The sequence below is a fragment of the Trichosurus vulpecula genome, chromosome 7 (genome assembly GCF_011100635.1).
Source record: "Trichosurus vulpecula isolate mTriVul1 chromosome 7, mTriVul1.pri, whole genome shotgun sequence".
NCBI classification, from domain to species: Eukaryota; Metazoa; Chordata; class Mammalia; order Diprotodontia; family Phalangeridae; genus Trichosurus; species Trichosurus vulpecula.
This window is the reverse complement of record NC_050579.1, coordinates 260,363,549-260,386,439: the sequence shown is the minus strand read 5'-3', so window position 1 is coordinate 260,386,439 and position 22,891 is coordinate 260,363,549. Positions and strand designations below refer to the sequence as shown.

Genomic DNA, 22,891 nt, shown 5'->3' with positions numbered 1-22,891 from the left:
ATAGTAACAGGACGCCCAATGCTACTGTACCCGTGGGTAGGAAGCGTAATAGCCAAAGGCTCCCTCCTACAATTACTGTATTGGATTGGCTCATAAAATATCAGAGACTGCTAAGGTCTGTGCCTGGGAAAGGTTGTGGGGACAACCTAAGACATAACGTCTTGTCATACCAAGCAGAGTGGGGCTTTTTTTGTTTTACCGTTTTCTCTTTTGGAATGCTAAGGCCTTCAAGTGCATTTAATGAGTCTTACCTTTGTTTAAATTGGGCAGGTAAAGTGGGACCTTTTATCTTTTGTTTTGGGGTGCTTCTGAGGGTGTCTTTGAGTCTTGTCTTTGTTTGAATCAAGAGTCATTGATGGAAACAATGTATATGTTGTGGTGCTAGTGATTAAAGATCTTTCCCTATTCACTGAGCCCTCAGGGCCCTGAACAGAGTATATGCCCTGAGGTTAGCATTTTGCTTTTGGGGGGTACACTAATTGGAAGAGTATTGGTGATTTGGCCAGACAAGACTCTGGGTAGCTGTAGGAACCTTCCCCCTCCAGCTTTGAAACCCGGATGTTGGTGCCTCTCTCTCTCTGGTAACTATGTATATAATGTACTAGTCAGATAGCTAGAGGCCTGTCTGTTGATTTCTGTGTGTTATTTGCTCTGTTTACATAATTTCTGCTTGTAATTTCTGTTTGTGTTTTCCCTAAAGTTCAGGGTGCTGGCTTTTCCCCCTGAACTAAGTGAATGATATATGTTTGTTCAATTAAAGTGAGATTGTTAACCCCTTAAAATTGCTTTCCTTAGAAAAGCAGATCAAAGAACTTGGGCTAGTAGCCCTCCTGTATGCTCTTGTTGTTGGTCTTTCACCTCCATGGCAGCTACTAGCAACATTTTTGTTACACACAGCCTAGGTAGGATCCTCCTTTTTGTTCCTTTTGGAAAAGGAACATTCCCACCTGGTTAATCTTAAGCCTTGCTTTAAGACTCTGTTATGATTGCTATATATGATTAGCTATCAGATATGACTCATGTCTGGAATCAAACAGAGCTAAGGGAGTTTTCCCCTGTTATATGATAACTATGTCCCTCTTTTTCCTTTTATAGCAATTTTCCACAATCAAGACATTTTTCAAAATCACGTTTCAAAATGAATGTTCTTTATCAACCTTCAAGGGCCATGCCATCCTTTATGGCTGAAAGGAGGGTATGAGAAGGGAATTATGATTTTTATATTAATCTATATGATATGTATAATGAATATACTAGTAATTTAGAATTCTCAAGAATTGCCTTTTCTAGCACATGGGTCAGAATTAACAACGCAGCTTGAAATGATCAATCAAACCTTTAACAATCACTGGCATCCTTGTGCCTGTGTACCTTAAGTGAAGCCAATCAAAGATTGTAGAACCTGTTCTCGTCACAGAACTCCAGTTCTGTGCCCTGGGGGAGGGGGGGTTACAACCCCCAAATACTTGGCTCCAGAACTATTATCTGTATTGCAGATTTGTGGGCTGGTTGTGGGACACCACTCTGACCCTAGAAATGATTGTTTGCCACTTTCGAAAAGGGACAGGGTCAAGGGAGAAAACTGAATAAAGGGGGATAGGATTGGAGGGAGCAAAATATAGTTAGTCTTTTGCAACATGAGTATTGTGGAAGAGTTTTACATAATGATACATGTGTGGCCTATGTTGAATTGCCTGCCTTCTTAGGGAGGGTAGGTGGGGAGGGAAGAGGGGAGACAATTTGGAAATCAAAGTTTTAAAAGCAGATGCTCAAAAAAAAAAGTTGTTTTTGCATGCAACTAGGAAATAAGATATACAGGGAATGGGGCATAGAAATCTATCCTGCCTTACAAGAAAGTAAGGGAAGAGTGGATGGTGGGGAATGGGGTGACAGAAGGGAGGGCTGACTGGGGAATGGGGCAATCAGAATATATGCCATCTTGGAGTAGGGGGGAGGGTAGAAATGGGGAGAAATTTTGTAATTCAAAATCTTATGGAAATCAATGCTGAAAACTAAAAATATTAAATAAATAATTAAAAAAATAAAGTAGAGAATGTAGAGTAATATAGAAACAGGAAGCATACCTGTTGTTTTGTTCATATAGGGACTTCCTGTTGGGAAAAGAACTTCTATCAATACAGACAGCACTTGCTCTACAACTTACGGTGTTAGACTATAATTCTTAACATTAGTTACCTAAACTTAAAATAAACAAATACATGAATACAAACATATGTAAGTAAATAAACATGATTATTTTTCAATATTATAAAAAAGAAATGGTTGTTTGCAATCTACCTTCCCCTCTCCCTTCCCATTTGTGATTTATTTATATAATCTCTATCTTCACTACAGCAAGGTGGACTTCTGATCAGGAGAATTCCTGATTTGCAAATCTGTTCTTCATAATGAAACCAATTAATTAAATGGCTATCTGATTACTGGCACTTTGTCTCTGGACTGCTGTTTTGTCATTCTCAGGTTAGAGACTGGATCATTAAAAAGTCTGTTAACACACTCAAGGAGATCACATTCGGTTGGGGAAAACAATATGTACACACATAGATGTAAGATATAAAGTATAGACAAATTAACTTTGGTGAGTTGGCACTACCAGATTGTAGGGAGGGAGTCAAAAACATCCTACATGTAGAAGGGGAGCAAATGATTTCATCTTTCAAAGAAGCTAGTGAATCTAAGCATCCAATTCGAAGACAAAGTGCTTTCCGAGAATGGAGAGTGCATTCCAAGCCTGTACAAATACATAGAGATGGGAAATAGAATGTTTCATCTGAGACTCAGCAAGAAAACCTGTCTGACTGTTCTGAAGACATCTAATATGTTGGAAAGATAGGTTGGAGCCAAGTATTATAGGGCTTTAAATGCCAGGCAGAGGAGTTTGTATTGGATCCTAGAATCAAGAAAATCACTAAAGCTTTTCTGGGGCAAGGATGTGACATACCTGTGCTTTAGAAATATCACATTGGCAACTATGTGGAGGATAGTTGGAGGGGAGAGACTTGAGGCAGGAAGACCAATTGGAGGGCTATTTGTAATAATACAGGTAAGAGGCAATGACAGTCTAAACCAGGGTGGTATCCAGGTGAGTGGACAGAAAGGGGCATATGAGAGATGATGTAGAGGTAGTATGGACAAGCCTTGGCAACTGAGTCAATATGCAAGGTGAGGGTGAGTGAGGAGCTGAAGGTGACTCAGGTAAACCTGAGAGGGTGATGGAGTCCTTAACAGAAATAGAGACTTTTGGAAGAGAGGTGGATTTGCACGGAAAGATAATAAGTTCCCTTTTGGACATGTTGATTTTGAGATAACTACGGAGCATCTTCAGGAGCTAGGTGGCACAGTGAATAAAATACTGGGCCTGGAGTCAGGAAGACTCATCATCCTGAGTTCAGATCTGGCCTTGGTCACTTACTAGATGGGTGACCCTGGGCAAGTCACATACCCTGTTTGCCTCAGTTTCTTCATCTGTAAGCAGGAGAAGGAAATGGCAAACCACTCCAGTATCTTTGCCAAGAAAACTGCAGATGGGTTCACAAAGAGTCGGACAGGTAGGGAGACAGATTGCAAGGTGTTAAGAAGTGAGAGCAAATGGAGTGAAAGCAATAAGCATGTACTTTTTTTTTAGGAATTTGGCTGTAAAAGAAAGGACAAAAGAATGACAGCTGGAGGGGATGAGGCCATCAAGTGAAGGTTTCTTAAGTGGGGGCACCTGTGACATTAAAGAAGGAACCATCAGACAGAGAGAACTTGGCAGTTACAGAGATAGCGGGAATGATCCTGGGTGCTTCCTTCCACAGGAGACAGGAAGGGATTGGAATGACTGAAATAAGGGTATCATGTATAGAATGCTGGAGAAGAGTGAGCTCATGGCTCCTCTGTTCTCAATATGAGGGAAGTCCCTCTGCCAAAAGGGAGGGGAGAGGAGATGACTAGGAAGCCTTGAGGAGAGAACAAACGGGCAAATAATTCAAGAACAGAGGACAGTGTGAGTTGAACCCAAGAATTAGGATCAGAGCAAGAAGAGGGTTCAAGGGAGTGGAAACAAGAGATTCAATATGAGTGATGAAAGTGAACAAAGACTAGAGGGTCCTTACTGTTTTTATCTATGATAGCCTAATTTGTTAATGGTGTATAACCCTATTATCTTCCCAGCCAACAGTCAAGTCCTTACGGTGTTCCCTGGGAAGTCACACAGTCTGCGATGAGTTGCTTTGGGGATGACTCACCACACGGAGGAAGGTGCCCCAGGAGCAGCTGCCTTCCTGAGCTGCCCGGAGACCTTGCTTGGGTGGTGGCTGCCGAATCAAGGACCTCACAGTCACCTGGCTGTTTCAGTGTTTCAGCTTCCAGCTAATCTCTTGTCCCTTCTCCCCTCTGGGGGCCCCACGTCTGCTAATCAGTTTATGAGTGTGTATGTGGGAGATTATGGAGATAGCACCCAGGGGCTCTGCACTATCTGTGTCCTTTCTTCCCCAACTGGGGGGCCGGTTGGTAGAGGAGAGAGTTGAGGACCTGAAGGGGAACTCAGGGCTGTAATCTCTGCCCCCTGAGCCTCCAGGAAGGGGCTAAGTCCTTGGGAGCCACTGGTGAGTGGGAAAGGTCCCATAGAAAGAACTAGGAAGAAGTTAGAGGCGTGCCAAGGTCAGATTCTAGCCTAGGATAAACCGTTATTTATTTTAGACTGGAGAAAAGATAGCTGCTGTTGGGTAGGAATTAGCTTTCCAAGAGACATGTCTGGGGGAAGGGGACACAAAGAGAGAAGAAGAAAGGTTATACAGGGTGTGGTAGCAGTGGGGGTGGATGCACTGAGGGGTGCGGGGGAAATGTTATCTATTCTCACCTTGCTCCTCAATCTTGTCTTCAGATTCCTTGTTGGGTGTGTGTGTGTGTGTGTGTGTGTGTGTGTGTGTGTGTGGCAGCAGGGGGTGGGGGCAAGGTTATGGTGGTGAACTTCTGCAGGGGGTGGCAAAAGACTAGACTGGCCTTGAAACACCAAGGGATTAAGGGAAGTAAGAGGATGGGAGAGAGAGGGAGGAGGTATCATAGCAGTGGGGAGTGGTTTGGGTGGAAAAGGGTCCAAATTAGATCTTTTGTGATGGTTTTGTTGCTTCCTTTTTCTTTCCAACTGCATAACCCTTTTCCTTTGACCTTTATCTTTTCTGTCTGTCTCCCAAGTTGTCCCACCATGGCTCCCTCCCCGTCTTCTCCCTTGTCTCTTTGACCCTACCACCCTTTTGTCCCATCATGCTTCTCCCCCCCACAAATAGTCTCTATCACCCGCCATGGTGCTTTCCTCCTCTCCCTCTTCCGCTTTTCTTTTTATTTCTCCTCTTCCTCCCTGCACCAATCTTCCCTGCCACCTTCACAGTGGGTGTCCTGGGCCCCTGGACCTGTGACCCTATCTTTTCCCGGGCCCGCCCAGATCTGGCTGCCCGCCTGGCTGCTACCCGCCTGAACCATGACAAAGCCCTGGAAGGTGGTCCCTGGTTTGAGATCATCCTGCTCCCGGAGCCATGCCACACCTCGGGTTCCCTGGGGTCCCTATCTCCTTCATTAGCCCGTGTCTCTGGCCTTGTGGGCCCTGTGAACCCAGCTGCATGCCACCCTGCTGAACTGCTGGCCCAAGAAGCTGGAGTCCCCCTGGTGCCCTGGGGCTGTCCCCAGGGGGAAGCTCGGACCACAGCCCCTGCCCTTCCCCTAGCCCCTGATGCCCTCTATGCCCTGCTGCGGGCATTCGGCTGGGCCAAGGTAGCCCTAGTCACTGCCCCACAGGACCTGTGGGTGGAGGCTGGCCAGGCCCTTGCTGGGGTGCTCCGGAGCAGGGGCCTGCCTGTAGCTATGGTGACCTCCTTGGAGACTACGGACCTGGAAAGTGCCAAGAATGCCCTAAAAAGAGTCAGAGATGGTCCCGGGGTCAAAGGTATGGATAGAGCTGCAACTAAGAAGTTTTGTAAGTAGGTACAATTCTTGAACTTGGGGAGGCTTGGATAACTTTGCACAGGCATCATCTCACTGGCAAAGGGAGATGGCCTGTCCCCCAAGGAGTCTATGTAGAACCGCTACATCATGGCAAACACTCCTTGAAACCCTGACCCCTGAGAAGAGGTAGGGGTGGGGGTAGGTGGTAGTGAGAGAAGACAGGCTAGCCCTAGCAGAGGAGCAGCACAGCCATAGGGTGTGGAGGTGATAGCCTGGGGTTGGTGAGGGAGCCTTGTAGTTTGTTCCTTGTGATGAGGGATGACAGAGGACCTTAAGGCATGGGAATGGTGGCCCTCCCTTAGTTATGGCTTTGGGTATGGTTTTCTAGGAGGGGAAGGTAGTTGAGGAGATGAAGTTGAGCCAGGGGTCTAGGAGGGGGAACTCTGGAGTCAAATAGGAAGAAGTCAGGTTCTGATGCCTGAGCCCCTCTCCACCACTGGCCTGGCCTGCCTCCACAGTGGTGATCATGGTGATGCATTCAGTCCTACTGGGTGGGGAAGAGCAGCGACTGCTGTTGGAGGCTGCGGAGGAACTGGGCCTAGTAGAAGGCACAATGGTGTTCCTTCCCTTCGACACCCTACACTATGCTCTGCCCCCTGGCCCTGAGGCCCTAAGGCCCCTCACCAACAGTTCCAGACTCCGAAAAGCTCATGATGCTGTGCTCACTCTAACCCGCTACTGCCCTAAGGGGAGCGTGTCAGCTAGCTTACGCCAGGCCCAGGAGTACCAGGAGCTACCTCGGGACCTTAAACCCCAGCAGGTGAGGAGAGCCCTAAGGACTCAGAGGGTGTGGACAAGGTAGAGGGCCAGGTGGGATCCCTAGGCAGGAAGAGAGGATCCTGGAACAATGGGTGGAGGAGATTGGGTAGATGTAGGAGGCAAGATCTAAAAGCAGAGGGGTGAAGGGGTGAGAGCACAGCAGTATAAGAAGGAGGTAAAGGAAGGAGCAGTAAGAAGGTGGGAATGGGTATCTAGCATTCAACAGGAAGACAGGATTAAGCCCATGTAAGATGTCTCCCCTTAGCCAGGGCAGAGGTAGGACTTGAAGAGCGTCCAGTCAGTGAAGCTATAAAGAGGATGGATTCCGGGTTAGTTGGGATAGGCGTGGCTCTGGTCCAGTCTCTCTCTTCCCTCCCACCCTTCCATCGATGACTTTCAAAGATGTGTTTATCAAATTTCTGGATGACACGGACTTAGAAACGTCTGTCAATGTTCTTAAAATGTGGTAGCCAGACCTGAAACAATGCTCCAGATGAGCGCAGAATGCATTAGGATCATCACCTCCCTCATCACCTCCCCCCCCACCAGCCTTAGGTCTGGTTTAAAGGCTAGATAATACTTTGGATAACAGCACTGGAATCTAAAAGGACCTTGATGGACTGGGACAATGGGCTGTAGCTAACAAAATGGAATGTAATATGGAGGAAAATGTAATGTCTTGCACTTTGCAAAAACCAAAACAGTTACATAAAGACAAGGGGGTTGGGTGGGGTATGACTGGCAAGCATCTCATGTGAAAAGAACCTGGGGGTTTTAGTGGACCCAGAGCTTAAAATGAGTTTACCCAATAACACGGCTGGAAAAACAAACAAAAAACTCCTATAGGCTAAGTATGGAAAAGTATTGCCTCTACAAGGAAGGAGCTCATTGTCCTGCTGTGTTCTGCTTTGGTCAGACTCCTATCTGGAGTGTTTTAAGAAGGACACTGGTGAAGTGGTGGGCATGCAAAGGAAGGTCATTGGAATAGTGAGGGACGTAATTGTCTGAATTGGAATTTGAAGGATTATATGTAGATGAGGAATTAGGCTTGTTCCTTTGGGTCTCAGAGAACAGAACTAGGAATATTAACTGGAAGTCATAGATACAAATAAAAACATTCTAATGATCAGAGCTGTCTCTCACAAAGGACATGAGCGACCTTGGGTTTCCCATTACTGGAGGTCTTCAAACAGAGATTGGGTGGCTCCTTGTTAGGGATAGTGCAAAGACTTGGACTAGATGACCTCTGATTCTGTCTTCTTCAGGTATCCCCACTCTTTGGCACAATCTATGACGCTATCTACCTGCTAGCAGGGGCCGTGGCAGAAGCACAAGTAGCTGCGGGTGGTGGATGGGTCTCTGGGGCAGCAGTGGCCCGCCACATCCCAAAAACTGAGGTCCCTGGCTTCTGTGGACACCTGGGAGGGGCAAAGGAGCCTCCTTTTGTGCTACTAGATACAGATGGGATGGGGGACCAGCTACGCCCCACTTACACACTGGATCCAGCCCAGGGTGTCCTCAGCTATGCTGGTAATCCCATCCACTTTCCTCATGGTGGCCGGGGACCTGGTGTTGACCCACCTTGCTGGTTTGACCCCAACGTGATCTGCAGTGGAGGTGAGGTTCTTTCCCATTCTCCATCCCTAAGACTACGTATGTCCTATGTTAATTCTTCTCAGGATTCTCCAGTTTCTCCTCAGGTGGCTGTCCCACCTCTCACTTTAGGGTCTCTCTCTAGACTCCCCTTCAAACCTCCTAGAAACCCCAACTATCTCTCTCCTAGAAACCTACTTGGACCCCCTGATTTCCTGTGAGGACTTCCCTCATGACCATCTTAAAAGTTCCTCCCAGGCCTACCAGACCAGAGCTCCTACCTTGACTCTGCCCCTTCAGTTTTTTTCTGCCATTTGATTATCATATTTCCAATTTCTCTTTCCTTCTCTGCCGCCGCCCCCATCCTGAACTCTCCATTTTCCTCTTGCCCTCAGGGGTAGAGCCCAGCTTCATCCTTCTTGTCATCCTCATGATTGCTGCTGTGGGGCTGGTGGTCGCCACCCTGGCCTATTACATTCGGTAAGCTGAGGGTTGGGAAGGAGGAGAAACTGGATGGAAAAGAGGAGCAGGACTTACAGGAAGGAGTCGGGGATAGTTCTAGAAACTGATATAGGGGGTTGATAGATGAACCAACTCTCCTCTCTGCTCCTGGCTCTGGGAACCATGTGTTTGGATAGCCTGGTTCTACCTTCCATAACTCAGGCCATAGAACAAAGAAATTGTTCATCAGACCAAGGAGAGAGGATGGGTCTTGGGGCTGTTGTCAGTCCCTGGTCAAGTTGTGTGGCCTTGGTAGAAGACAGGCTAGAAGGAATTGGGAGCTCGCCCACCGTCACCCTCTATTACCACAGGGATAAAGCTCCCTCATTTCCTAACCTGGACCTGGGGTGGTCCTCTCCTTCTCCCCATCACTCTCTCCCCAAGTTCCCCTTTCCAAAATGACTCCTCTGTTTCTGGGCTCCCAGACGCCAGCTCCTTCATGCCCAAATGATCTCTGGTCCCAACAAGATGATCCTGACTCTAGAGGACATCACTTTTCTCCCTCGGCAGGGAAGCAGCTCCCGGAAGGTATGGCAGTCTAGGTGTGTGCAGGGAGGGGAGAGATTTGGGGAGAAATCTAGTCCCAAGAGACTGGGAAAAGAGGTAGGAGACTCTGGAAGATTTTTTGGGTATTGTTTCAGCCCCTGATTCCACCCCCCCAGTCTACTATTCCCCCCATCATTTTCTGAGAAATAGCATGGGGTGATGGCCAGAGCCCTGAACTGGGAGTCAGGAGACCTGGGATCCCATGTGGTCACTGCTACTAAACTATTTTAGTTCCCTCCTCTGTAAAACAGGGATAACAGTATTATTACCCGAGGACTAATTATCTCAAAGCAGTAAGGATATAATGAGGGAAAGGGTGTGAAAATAACTACACAAATGGAAGACGTGGTTATTTTCTCCCCTGATACCTGGCCCCTACCCTCCTCCTTCCCTAACCCTTAACTCTCAACGCCAACCTGATTTCAATCACAGCCCAAAGTTGCTGCCTCCTCCCCCTAATGACTTCCCCATCATCTTATAATTCTTCTGACTCTCTCCCTGCCCAGGTAACAGAGGGGAGCCGGTCAAGCCTGGCTGCCCACAGCGTGTCTGACATGCGCAGCATCCCTAGCCAGCCCCCAGACAGTTCCAACATTGGCATGTATGAAGTGAGTACCCTGCCAGGATCCTTCCTCATAGAGCCAATCTTTCCTCTAGCTATAGACGCCTGTTCAAAAATAGTCTCAGCTGAACAATGGAGTGAGGGAGGAGTGGGTGAAAATTCTGTTTTATCCGTTAGTTATATTAAACTCTGTTTTGGATGATCTAGCAGGAGCGTGTCAAACTCCAGTAGGAATGGAGACCACTAAACCGTACTTAGAGGCAGCTAGGTGGTTCAGCGGATAGAGCGCCAGGCCTGGAATCAGGAGTTCAAATGTGGCCTCAGACACTTACTAGCTGTGTGACCTTGGGCAAGTTACTTAACCCTGCTTACCTCAGTTCCTCACCTGTAAGATGAACTGGAAAAGGAAATGGCAGTATCCTTGCAAAGAAAACCCCAAATGGGGTCAGGGAGAGTTGTAAACAACTAAACAACAGCAGCAAACCATACATGAGGAGCCCTCTGGGCTACATATCGACTTAGTTGTAAATGTAATGTTATCTAAGTTTTGTTGTATATTTATTTTGATAACTATTTAATCTGGTTCTGGCACACCACGGAGTATTGCAGGCAGTAGGTAGCATGCTTGACACCTCTGATCTAGAGTGTGGCTCTAAGGGAAGGATGTCTTTTCTTATTATCATGAAAAGAAATCTCTCCAGCAAATCAATGATGATTAACTAGAGGATCTTGAAGGTGGACTTGGCAGATTGCCTGGCCAACAACCTCAGGCAGACAGCGTTCTCCATCCCCGCATCTATAGTGATTGTAAGCCCGGGTGAAAAAGGAAGAACAGATTCATTTTCTGAAAAAGGCTGAATACCTTGATGCAAAATGTGGGTTATCTGGAATCCTGTGCAAGTATTTACAGTGAGAATATACCTCCCAGGGGACTGATGTGGCTTGTGCAGGACGTGAGGTTTCTGTGTCAAGTGGTCCCGCGGGCATGCCAGCAAAATGGCAATTGTGGATCCTGGCTTAGGGTTTGTGTATGTTGGGCAGGTGTTTTCTGTGATGTGCCTTTATGAAAGATAGCAGGGCATGGTAGAAAGAGAATGTAGAGTCATGAAGCCTGGGTTTCTAAAGGGGGCTCCAACACTCAATACTTGTGTTTAAGTAAATTACTTCATCTTTCTGAGCCTTCATCTCTGTGACCACTAAGGCCCTTCATGTGACTACTAGGACCACTGTGGAATCAATCAAATTTTAATCCCCGTTGGCCGTGCTCAATATCAACTGTGCTCTGGGGCACCACTCAGACTCTCAGAAAACTGGCTACCTCCTTTCTCTTTTCTTCACCTTCTTTTCCAAGTCAACAAGCATTTATTTTATTTTTTTAAAAATATTTACTTGTTTTAATCAGCCAACCTTCTTCCTCTCCCAACGCCTAATTGAGAACGTGAGAAAAAGAAGACCCATTACAAACATGTATAGTCAATCAAAATAAATTTCCACTGGTCATGTCCAAAAAAAAATCTGTCTCATCCTGCATTGTGAGTCCTCTCTCTGTCAGGAGGTAGATAGCATGTTTCATCATTAGTGTCTGGAATCCTGACTGGCCATTACATTGATTAGACTTGAGCACCATATCCTTTTCTTTCTGGAACATTGTATTCTAAGGTCTCCACTGCTTTATAGTGATGGCTGCTACATCGTGTGTGTTCCTGACTGTGGCTCCTAGGTATTTAAATTCTTTCTTTCTGGCTGCTTGCAATATTTTTTCTTTGACTTGAAAGTATTCTATGACATTTATGTGCCATATAGTTATTGTTCATTCATTCCAAAATATATAGGCTCCTCTTCAATTCCTATTCTTTGCCACCTCAAAATGAGTTATAAATATTTTTGTACATCCTTAGAGATTGTTTTGCTTAAGACTAATCCCTTCCTTAATCTACCCTCTCACTAATTTCCCCTCCCCACTTCTCCCCTTTCTCTCCTATTTTCCTGTGGAGTAAAATGGGTTGAGTAAAAAGTTCCGAATTTGGTGTTAATCAGTTCAGATGAGAGTGAGGCTCAAATGTCAGCTGCTCCCTTCCCCCCACCGCCCCACTTCCTCCTTATTTGAATAGATATCTACTTGTGCACCTTGATTATATGAGATAATTTCCTCTAACTTTCCTTTTCCTTTTCCCTTTTCCCTCAACTGGTGTATTCCTCTTCCTCTCTCTTTCTATTCTTTTCTTAAGATCATGCAGACAGTACTCCAAAGAGATCAAAGAAAAAGGAAAAAGACCTATGTGTACAAAAATATTTATAGCAACTCTTTTTGAGGGTTGACAAAGAACTGGAAATGAGGGGATGCCCATCAATTGGGGAATAGCTAAACAAGCTATTGTGATTAAATATGATTGTGCTATAAGAAATGATGAGCAGGATGGTTCCAGAAAAACCTGGAAAGATTTACATGAACTGATGCAGAGTGAAATGAGCAGAACCAGGAGAACATTTTATGCAGTAAATAGCAATATTCTATGATGATTAACTGTGAATGAGTTAGCTATATTAATCAATACAATGATCCAAGACAGTTCGGAAGGACTTATGATGAAAATTGCTATCCACCTCCAGAGAGTGAAGTGATGAAATCTAAGTACAGTTTGAGGCATATTTTTTTTCACTTTTTTTTCAGCATGGCTAATATAGAAATATATTTGGCATGATTTCACTTGTATAATTGAAATCACATTTCTTACCTTCTCAATGGGGTGGGGCTGGAGGGAAAGAGAGAATTCAGAACTCAAAAAAATTTTTTAAATGAATGCTAAAAACAAATAATAATTTTATTTAAAAAAAAGATAAGATGTAACAGAACCACTCCCAGGCCTTGTCTAAATTAGAGTCCCTCTCTAAACCCTGGTGATGATAGGGTTCAGAGAGATCACATGTATTGTCTCTTTCTCTATCCTTGTTTAGTCCTTTATCATTATTCATTTATGTTTGCCCTTCTATGCTTCTCTTCACTCCTGTGTTTGAACTTCAAAATTTCTCTGTAGCTCTGGTCTTTTTATCAGGAATGTTTGGAAGACCTCTATTTCATTAAAGATCCCATTTTCACTTGTAGTATCATACTCCATTTTGCTGTGTTAGTTATTCTTGGCTGTAAGCTCATATCCTTTTCTTTCTGGAACATTGTATTCCAAGATCTCCACTCCTTTATAGTGATGGCTGCTAAATCATGTGCTTTTCATTTTGGAGTTTCTTTCAGGAGGTGACCAGTGGATTCTTTCTATTTCCATTTTACCCTCTGATTCTAAGAGATTTGGGCAGTTTTCTTTTAAGATTTCTTGAAATAGCATGTCTAAGCTCTTTTTTTTGGTCATGTGCTCAGCTAGTTCAATAATTCTTAATTTTTTAAAATTTGTTTTCCAGACAAGTTGTTTTTGCTATGAGATACTTTATATTTTCTTCCATTTTGACTTTCTTTTTATATTTATCACCTCATGAAGTCATTGGCTTCTATTTGATCCATTCAGATTTTCAGGGAGTTTGTACCAAGTTAGTTCCCTTAACAATTCTTTTTTTCCCACATAGCTCTCATTTGTTTCTGTTTTTTCCCTCAAGGCCTCTTGTTCCATTTATAAAAACATTTTAACTCCTTTTAAAAAAACACTCTTGCTTCAACTCTTCCAGAAATTTTAATTGCATTTGTGCCCAAGTTGTTTTTTTTTTTCTGAGACATTGCTGTTGATAAGCATTAATTAAGCTCTTACTATGTGCCAGGCACTGTACATTGAGAATACAAGAAAGGCAAAAAACAATCCCTGCTTTCAAGGAGTTTACAGTCTGATGGGGGAAAGAGCATGTAAACAACTTTGTACATACAAGTTAAATACAGAATAAGTTAGGGATAATCAACAGAAGGAAGGCACTAATATTTAGGGGAATCAGGGAAAACTTTCTATAGAAGGTAGGGTTTTAGATGAACATGAGGGAAACCAGGGAAGCCAGGAAGCTGAAATGAAGAGGAAGAATATTTTAAGCCTGGGGGACAGCCAGTGAAAGTGCCTAGAATTGAGATGTGTTTTATTTGAGTAATAGCAAGGAGGCCATTATCATTGGACTACAGAGTATGTGGGAGGAAGGCAGGAGAAGAAAGCATAATATTACTGAAATAAATCATGGCAAGGGGCCAGATTATAAAGGCCTTTGAATGCTAAACAAAGCATTTTACATTTGATCCTGGAAATGAAAGGGAGCCACTGGAGTTTATTGAATGGGGGGTGGGGTGGGGTGACATGGTCAGATGCACCCTTGAGAAGATCAGTCTGATGAGGCTACTGAAGTGGAGAGACACTTGAGGCAAGGAAACCAACCAGAAGTCTATTGTAGTAGTTAGTCCAGGCTTGAGGTGATAAGGGCCTTTATCAGAGTGGCAGCAGTATCAGAGGAGAGAAGGAAGACATTTACAGGAGATATTGTAGAGGTAGAAATGACAGCACTTGACCACTGATTGGATATGGGGCAATGAGAGAGAGTGAAGAGGTGAGGCTGACATTTATACTGTGAGGCTGAGTGGGAGGTTGGTGGTATCCTCAACAGTAATAGGAAAACTGAGAAGGTGGGGGGAGGGTTGGTGGGAATGTTACTAAGTTCAGTTTAAGACATGTTGGGTTTCCCATGTTTTATGGGACATCCAGTTCAAAATTCCCAAAAAGGTAACTGGAGATACGAAAATGGAGGTCAGGAGAGAGGTTAAGTCTAGATAACTAGACCTGAGAATCATGGGAGTTGGTGAGATCACCAAGCAAATAATATAGTAAGAGAAAGGAAGAGGAACCAGGATAGAACGTTGGGAAACACCCACAGGTTGAGAAGAGATCACTAATTAGGTAATCAAGTCATCACTGATAACTTTACAGAAAAAAGTTTCACTTGAACGATGAGGTGGTAAGCCAGACTTCAGAAAGTTAAGAAGACAGTAAGAGGAATGGAAGTGAAAGCTTCTGTTCACAGATTTCAGCCACAAAAAGGAGAGAAGATATAAAATGACAGCTAGCAGGAATGGATGGATCAAGTGAGAATATTTTGAGGATGGAATCTTGAGCATGTTTGTAGGCAGTAGGGAAACAACCAGTAGACAGCAGGTGATTGAAGATCAGTGAGAAAGGAGGGAGATCATGGGAGGGGGCCAGATTATAAAGGCCTTTGAATGCTAAACAAAGCATTTCATATTTGATCCAGGAAATGAAAGGGAACCACTGGAGTTTATTGAATGGGGATGGTGTGTGTGTGTGTGTGTGTGTGTGTGTGTATGTGTATGTGAGAGACATGGTCAGATCCACACTTGGGAAGATCAATACGATGAGACTATTGGAATGAGGAGACACTTGAGGCAAGGAAACCAACCTTTCCTGCTAGAGAAGGCAGGAGAGGGATGGAATCCACCTGTGTATGTAGATGGGTTAGTGTCAATGAAGAGAGGGGCTACTTCTTCATGGGAGACTGGGATGAAAGAGGAGAGTGGCCGAAGGTATCCGAGTGATAGGAGATGAGAAAGGAATAAATAAGTGGTTTCTGGGAGTGGCCTCCATTTTTTCAATGAAAAATGACGCAAAATTTTCAGTTGACAGGGTGGGGGAAGGGGAAGCCATGGGAAGTTTGAGGAAGGATGAAAAGATTGGGAAAAGTTGTTATGGTGAATGGGATCTTGAATTGATTAGGGAGGTGTAGGTGGATTGCCTAGCAGCTGTGAGGGCCCAGTTGAACTTATGTAACACAATTACATAATGATTTTCTACTGCTTCATTCGGTATCATGTGAGTAGGATGAAGGGCAGTGGATGGTAGGTGATCCAAGGTTAATGTTTGACAGGGTAAGATTGGTGAGAGGATAACAGGCAATGAACTTGAGAGAAGAGGAGAGTATAGAGATGAACTGATTCTCTAGATGGGGAAGGGAGGAGAATGTAGCCAGTGCATAGATAGCTTGTGAAAGAACTGAGGGGCTGAGGGATTGGAGGTTGTGGTGAGGAAGAGTAGCAAGGCAGAGGGAGACGTGAAATGACAAAAGATTATGACTAGATAAGGGAATTTCAGAGTCAATGAATATGAAAATAGAACAGTTGCGAGCCATGGTAAGATCAAAGGATGACCATCTGTGTGTAGCTGCAGTGGGAGTTAGGGAGTAGTCTAAGAGTTTGTGTGGATTTATTCAATCGGATTTCTTATGGCTCCAGATGCCATACCACTAGAAAAAAAATTCTCTTTTCATTCCCTAGTTTACCCGTAACTTATATTGTAATAAGCATTTAATCTGCAAAAGGCAAAGGAACATTAAAACAGAGGCATTAATCAGTATGTAACAAAGACAAGGATTATACATCCATTTGATCTCTGGATCACAACCCCTCCCATTGCCTAGCGGTAAGGGCTAATCTGGGGGTAAGAGATAACCTTCTCTCCCATTGCCTAGGGGTAAGGGCTAACCTGGGGTAAGGGATAACCTTCTCTCCCATTGCCTAGGGTTAAGGGCTAACCTGGGATAAGGGATGACCTGGGAGCTGAGTTCTGAATTGCTCCCAGTTAGCAGCTGAGTGACAAGAGTTTTCCACTTGTACATTTGGTATCAGGAGTGAGACTTATTATTGGTGAAAGGCAGGAACTTAGAGCCTCCTGAGAGTCTCTTGGCCCAGCTCAAGCAAGCAAGGCGGTACCACAATTACCTGAGCAGTCACTAAGCCTTCATTCTGGTGACTCTATCCTCGTTCCTAATTTCATAAGATCACCTGACATCTTCCAGTCTTCTCGAAGTGACTGGAGAAAAAAAATGGCATCCTCCTCTTAGCTAGTTATCATTTCCCCCAAGCCTCTCACTATGTTCCATTCCTCTTTTTAAAATCAGCTGCCCTTCAGCTTTTTCCATCATCTTCCATATGTAAAGCTTTTGTGTGTGGAAGGGGAAGTAATACACAACAATGCTGGAAAGAGATTTTGGCCAGGTTTTGTGGGAGGCCGTTGTAATAATTTAGGTGCAAAGGGATAGGACGTGATTGAATGTGGTAGCTGTGTGAGTGGAGAGAAGGTGTCAGCTGCAAAGGATGTTATTAAGGTAAAAATGCCAAGAATTAGCAACTAGGGGCAGCTAGGTGGTACAGTGGATAGAGCACTGGCCCTGGAGTCAGCAGGACCTGAGCTCAAAGGTGACCTCAGACACTTTCTAGCAGTGTGATCCTGGACAAGTCACTTAACTCCTATTGCTTCCCTCTGCACGCCCCGCCCCCTCCCCCCCTCCCCCCCCCCCAAAAAAAAGAATTGGCAACTGACTATATATAGGGTAAGGGAAAATGAGGATTCCATGAGAATACCAGTTTTACCAATCTGAGACACGAAAAGGATGGTAGTATTTTCAACAAAAAATAGGGAAGTTTGGAAGGGGGTGTGTGACTTAAGAGTAAAGACAATGAGTTTAGTTTTATACACATTGAGTTTAAGATGTCTTTAGGTTTTCCAGTTTCAAATCCCTTTTGAGCAATTTGTGATTCAGAACTGAAGCTCAAGGGGAGAAATTGGGGCTAGATATATGGATCTGGGGATATTTAACCCTGACCCTAACCCTAGAAGTACTTCAAAAGACTCTCTCACTACAATGAGGACCCAGTTGAGGTTGGATAACAAGAATTTATAATGGGTATATTATAATCCAGGGACGGAGAACCTATTGTAATCAGTACAGCTGCGGGTTTTCCTCCAGCTTCATTCAGTTGCTCATGATTAAGAGCAGGAGGAGGAGGGTGAGAGTGACAGGGCTGGGTAAGATGATGCTGTCACCCTCTAATCTGTGAAGCTATTAATGACTTTAAAGCATTCTATAAATGCTAGCTATTATCGTTAGCTCAAGAATGCATTCTTTGGGCCACCATGCTACACTGGCATTCCATTCCATTATACTGGCATTATAGTCCACTAAAATCCCCAAATCACCCAACCAATTCTGAGTCAATCTAATTGTATTCTCCTCTAACCATATTTCTGTATCTTTCCCACAAGAATAGTATGCAATATTTTATGAAAAACTTGGCTAAAATATAGGTAAATCCACTCTACAGCTCTCTGCTTATCTTCCAGCTTAGTAATTCTGTCCAGAAAAAGAAATGAGGTTAGTTTGAGATGACCTATTCTTGATGAAGCAAATGCCGGCTCTTTGTAATCAAAATGGTTCAACAACCCAACTTGGTTCATCTCTTTAATGACCAGTTACAGAATTTTCATCATGACTCACCACTGCGCCACCATTGGTGATTCACTGATCAAGCTGGTTCATCTCTTTAATGACCCATTACAGGATTTTCCTGGTAACTAAAATCAGACTTGTTGGCCTATAGTTTGTAGACACTTTTCTTTTCCTTTTTTTTTTTTTAAATGAGGGCAATGTTGGCCAGTTTCCCATCTTGTGGCTCTCCCATTTTCCATGATCTTTCAAGTGTCATTGACAGTGACTCAGCGATCACACCTGCAAATTCTCTCAGTACCTGAGAATATAATTTATCTGGGTGAGGTAACTTTCCTCTGATGAGAACGTGTGATCAGGACTCAGGTATCAGCTCTCTATTTTGCTTTTTTTTTTAATTCGTGTGATTCATTTTGTTGTGATATTCACTTTACTGCAGTAGTCTGCAAATGTGCAATATCTTTTTTTTTTAATTCTTTTTTTTCCCTTTTTTTGCAGGGGGGAAGGCAGGGCAATTGGGGTTAAAGTGACTTGCCCAAGGTCACACAGCTAGAAAGTGTGTCAAGTGTCTGAGGTCAAACTTGAACTCAGGTCCTCCTGACTCCAGGGCTGGTGCTCTACTCACTGAGCCACCCAGCTGCCCCTCTATTTTGCTTTTCAAACCTCAAAGTGCCACATAAATGTTCACAATTATTATTAGTCATTTCTATTCTTCTATCCCCAGTACAAATGACACTTTCTTTGTTGGGAGAAAAACAGAAACAAAATAATAATCAAATAGTCCTGCCTTCTCTGTGTTGTCAATATCATCCCATCTACCCCAAGCATCCTATTCTTTGATTCTCTCTTTTCTCCCAAGATAGATTAAAAAAAAAAGACCTTTTTTGGTTGTCTTTAGATTCCCTCTACCCTCCTGAGTTTTAATAGATCTACATTATAGGAATGTATTACATTCTTATATTCAAGGTCACAAATGGTGGCCCCTTTCTTTACCCTCTTCCTCCACCCCAACCTGAGAAGTTGATGGAAAAGATTGCTTTCTACTATTGCTATAAAGGGTCCTCTCCTCTGTCCCATTTCAGGGACTCCATGCACAAAGGAGAGAGAAGCTGAAAATTATAGAAGGATAGTCCAACCCCCATTCTCCTTCTTTTACCCTCCCTGTCTCCCCCCACCCCAAATCCTTCCCCTCTAAAACATTAGGAAAATCAGTAGCTCTTCATGAGAATAAGGTTGAAATTTCTACCTAAGCTTCTGTCTGTCCCTTGACCCTGCACTTGCAATTCCACCATCATGGATGTTTTCTGTCTTTGGCTATTCTCTCCCCGCCATTTTGTCTCTTTCTTCCCGGCTCATCTCATTCTGTTGATAACACATATTCTCTAGCTCTTTCCAGCTTCTTTCTGTAGCTATCATTTGCCCTCCTAGTTCAGTTAAGCTCCCTCCCACCGCTTCCACCTACTTATATAATTTTCTTTTACAATAACAGTGGTGCCTCTTTTCACAACACAATGCAGAGCCGGAAAGGATCTTGACAGGGATGCGTTGGAACTAGCTCAAACAGGCTTGGGAGCTGACTGATAAATTTTCAGTGTAAGACTTTATACCTCAGAGATCAGCAAGTGATACAAATCAAGGCTTGATTTATTACTTCATTCATTGTCTAAACTGTCAATAATGCAGATTAAACTTAAAAGCATATGTATTCCCCCTTCCCCCTTAAATGTTTCCCAGCTCATTCTTGTATTGCTCTACAAACATTTCTTAAACTCAGTAGAAGGCTCAGGGAATGAAGTCATCGCCAGACTGGAGGCCTGATGATGACGATGGTGATGATGATGAGTCTGCAAATTACTTTATATCCATTTGAGTCTTACATCACTCCTGGATCACTTTACAGAAGAGGAAACTGAGGCCCAAACTTAGAAACTTTAGGGGTAGAAGTTATATAGGAGGTGTGGAGATCTGATAAATCCTAAAGGAGGTCATAAAAGTAGGGTTACATTACAAAAATGCCTTTGAATACTATCAAATACCAAACCATGTGTAAAATGAGGGGGGACCCTCCATGGATTGTTGACTCTTTGTGGTTGCAAGGAGATGCCTAATGCCTGACAAGCAGCAAATGCCAGTTAGATACAACTGCACTAACTCCCTACACCTTTCCACAGGCTTGTTTCCTTGTTAAGTCTCTCCCCAGGTTCAAAAAGGCAGTCTATGATATATACTGTAACATTGTTAAAATTGTAGAAACTCTCTCTCTCTCTCTCTCTCTCTCTCTCTCTCTCTCTCTCTCTCTCTGTCTCTGTTTCTCTCTGTCTCTGTCTCTGTCTCTGTCTCTGTCTCTCTCTCTCTTTCTCATCACATTATCCCCACCCTAGGCTGAACTAGGGAAAATCTCTACCTTTTGGTTAGCTTCCTCTCTCTTCATCATGGTTAAATGGCCATACTTTAATAGAACCATCATATATCATAAAAACACAAATATGCATTAAATGAGGCTACAATATGATAGGCAGCTAATCCATTCACCCCTCCACTCAGGTTGGAGGGAGAACTGGCAAAAAAAGAGTGGTCCGACTCAGCGATCCAGGGATACAAGGCAGGAGGGGGCCGAGAAACGAGCTGAATTTCACTCTCCACAGCCACTATAACTTCTGCTCCTGGTCTTTTTCTGGTCTGGTCAGGCCTTGCTTCTGTTATATTTGCTTTCGGTGTCAGTAGTGTTGGTGGGTTGTCTGTAGCTCCCTAATAGGTTTGGTAAGATGAGGTAACCCCTGGCAGGATCATCTTTCCTCCTCTAAGATGCTATTTGGTTTTTCTCCAAAAGGAAACTCCATCAAGGTAAAAACAAAACCAAACCCACAATGAAGGGAACTCTGGTTAATGTCTGGCCACCAGTGTGCCTGCATTCCCAGAAACCAAGTTTTCCTGGCAATGTCTGTGTAGGAGGGTCAATCTCCCACAGGGAACTTGAACTACATACAGAATCTAAGACTTCTAAAGGACCTCAGAGGTCAACTCAGATATCTGGATTTTGCATGAATTCTAGTTCTACCATTTATTAACTATCTGACACTTGAGTAATCCCTTTTCTACTTTGGGATTTAGTTTCCATATTTGTGAAATGAGGAGGAGAGAGAGACTAGATGGTGTCTACAGTTTCTTCCAGCTATTAACTTCTGAGCCAGAAGTATTAAACAGGCATTTGGAAGCCAATCCTCCCTAAGGGGAGGGGTTCTAACCTTTACTCAGTTAGAAAAAGGACAAACCAGGAGGAAGCAGGTATGATGGGCAGTCCTATGCTTAGGCCAAATTGGTTCCAGATCCTAGAAGAAGGGAAATGATTTCCTCTGCCCCTAAAATTCCCAAGAATAGGCTTCTCTAATTTAACCAGGCTGGTCTCAATGATTATCCCTGAAGGCATACAGGACGAGTCTGCCAGAAATGATTTTTATTGATTTAACATTTTTCTAAATCTGAGACATTTCTGGTTTAGAGAGAAATGTCCAAACTGACACAGATCCCTCTCCCTCCCATTCTACTAACATCATTTCACATGCTTCTTTACCACAAACATGATTTCAAATAACATTCAAAGTAATCTTTAACAAGGAAAATGTCAAAATGTATTAAAATACACTTTGGGATTAATATTCTACTCCAACAAATAGAATAATATTCACTTAATAACTATTCAAGTCATTCTTTGACCACTGCCCTCAAGGATGGAAAGGCTCTCCTTCCCTGTGACCTTATCCAGAATCCTTTCCAAATAAGAAATAATATACTGCCCTCTGAATGGAGAAGAGGGCACTTCTTTTAAGTAAGCAGCAAGATAGTCATTCCAGGGGTTGGGGAAGGCAATGAATTTAATGAGATAAGAGGTACTCTTTGTTCAATGTTTGGTTTCTAACCTTAATCCATTTCTCTAAAAAAAAAAGTCGTCTGTTCTTACACTATGTACTTTCAAACAGGGAAAAAGCTGAAAAGGGTTTTTAGACTAGAGAAATATTAATTTCTTGTATTTCTAGAGAAATTCAAAAGGAGGTTTTTCATGTACTTTGCCAGGACCTCTGAATCTACCTTAGGGCTCTCTAGTCTAGTCCAACCCCCTCATTTGACAGATGAGGCCTAGGGTCTAGGGCCCAGGGCCCAAGGTCACCCTAGTATTAAATAGCAGAATGCGGATTTGAATTTGAACCCCAAATCCAGTTCCCCTGTATCATGGTAATGTGGAGGTCACATATTTTAAAATCAAATTTTCCATTGAGCTCTGGCTTTTTCTTCAGAAAGGTCTGGAATTCCCTTATTTCATTGAATGTCCGTCTCCTTGACTGAAAGATTATGCTCAATTTTGCTTAATGGTTAATCATTGGTTGTAGTCCAGGTTCCTTTGCCTTTCAGAATATCATATTCCAATTCTTTGTATCTTTTAATATAGAAGCTGCAAGTTTCTTTGTGATCTTGACTGTAGTTCCACAATATTTGAATTGTTTCTTTCTGGCTACTTGCAGTATATTCTCCTTGACCAGATAATTGTGGAATTTGTCTACAATATTCCTTGGAATTTTCAATTTGGGATCTCTTTCAGTGGGTGATCGATGAATTCTTTTGATGACCATTTTACCCTGTTGTTCTAGGACCTTGGGCAGTTTTCCTTAATGATTTCTTGGAAATTACTGTCCAGGCTCTTTTTTCCATTATGGCTTTCCAGAAGAT

At 43.5% G+C, this 22,891-nt stretch overlaps 1 protein-coding gene across 1 annotated transcript in view; it reads left to right on the top strand.

Annotated features, from left to right (window-relative positions):
* The first annotated feature begins 5,265 nt into the window (after positions 1–5,265).
* Positions 5,266–22,891, top strand: part of GUCY2D (guanylate cyclase 2D, retinal) — a 32,823-nt gene continuing 15,197 nt past the window's right edge. Inside the window, exons 1-6 of the mRNA XM_036768712.1 lie at positions 5,266–5,941; positions 6,459–6,760; positions 8,025–8,376; positions 8,748–8,832; positions 9,279–9,381; positions 9,906–10,007. Of these exons, the coding sequence (XP_036624607.1) occupies positions 5,266–5,941; positions 6,459–6,760; positions 8,025–8,376; positions 8,748–8,832; positions 9,279–9,381; positions 9,906–10,007 (1,620 nt within the window). The remainder of the gene's footprint in view (positions 5,942–6,458; positions 6,761–8,024; positions 8,377–8,747; positions 8,833–9,278; positions 9,382–9,905; positions 10,008–22,891) is intronic.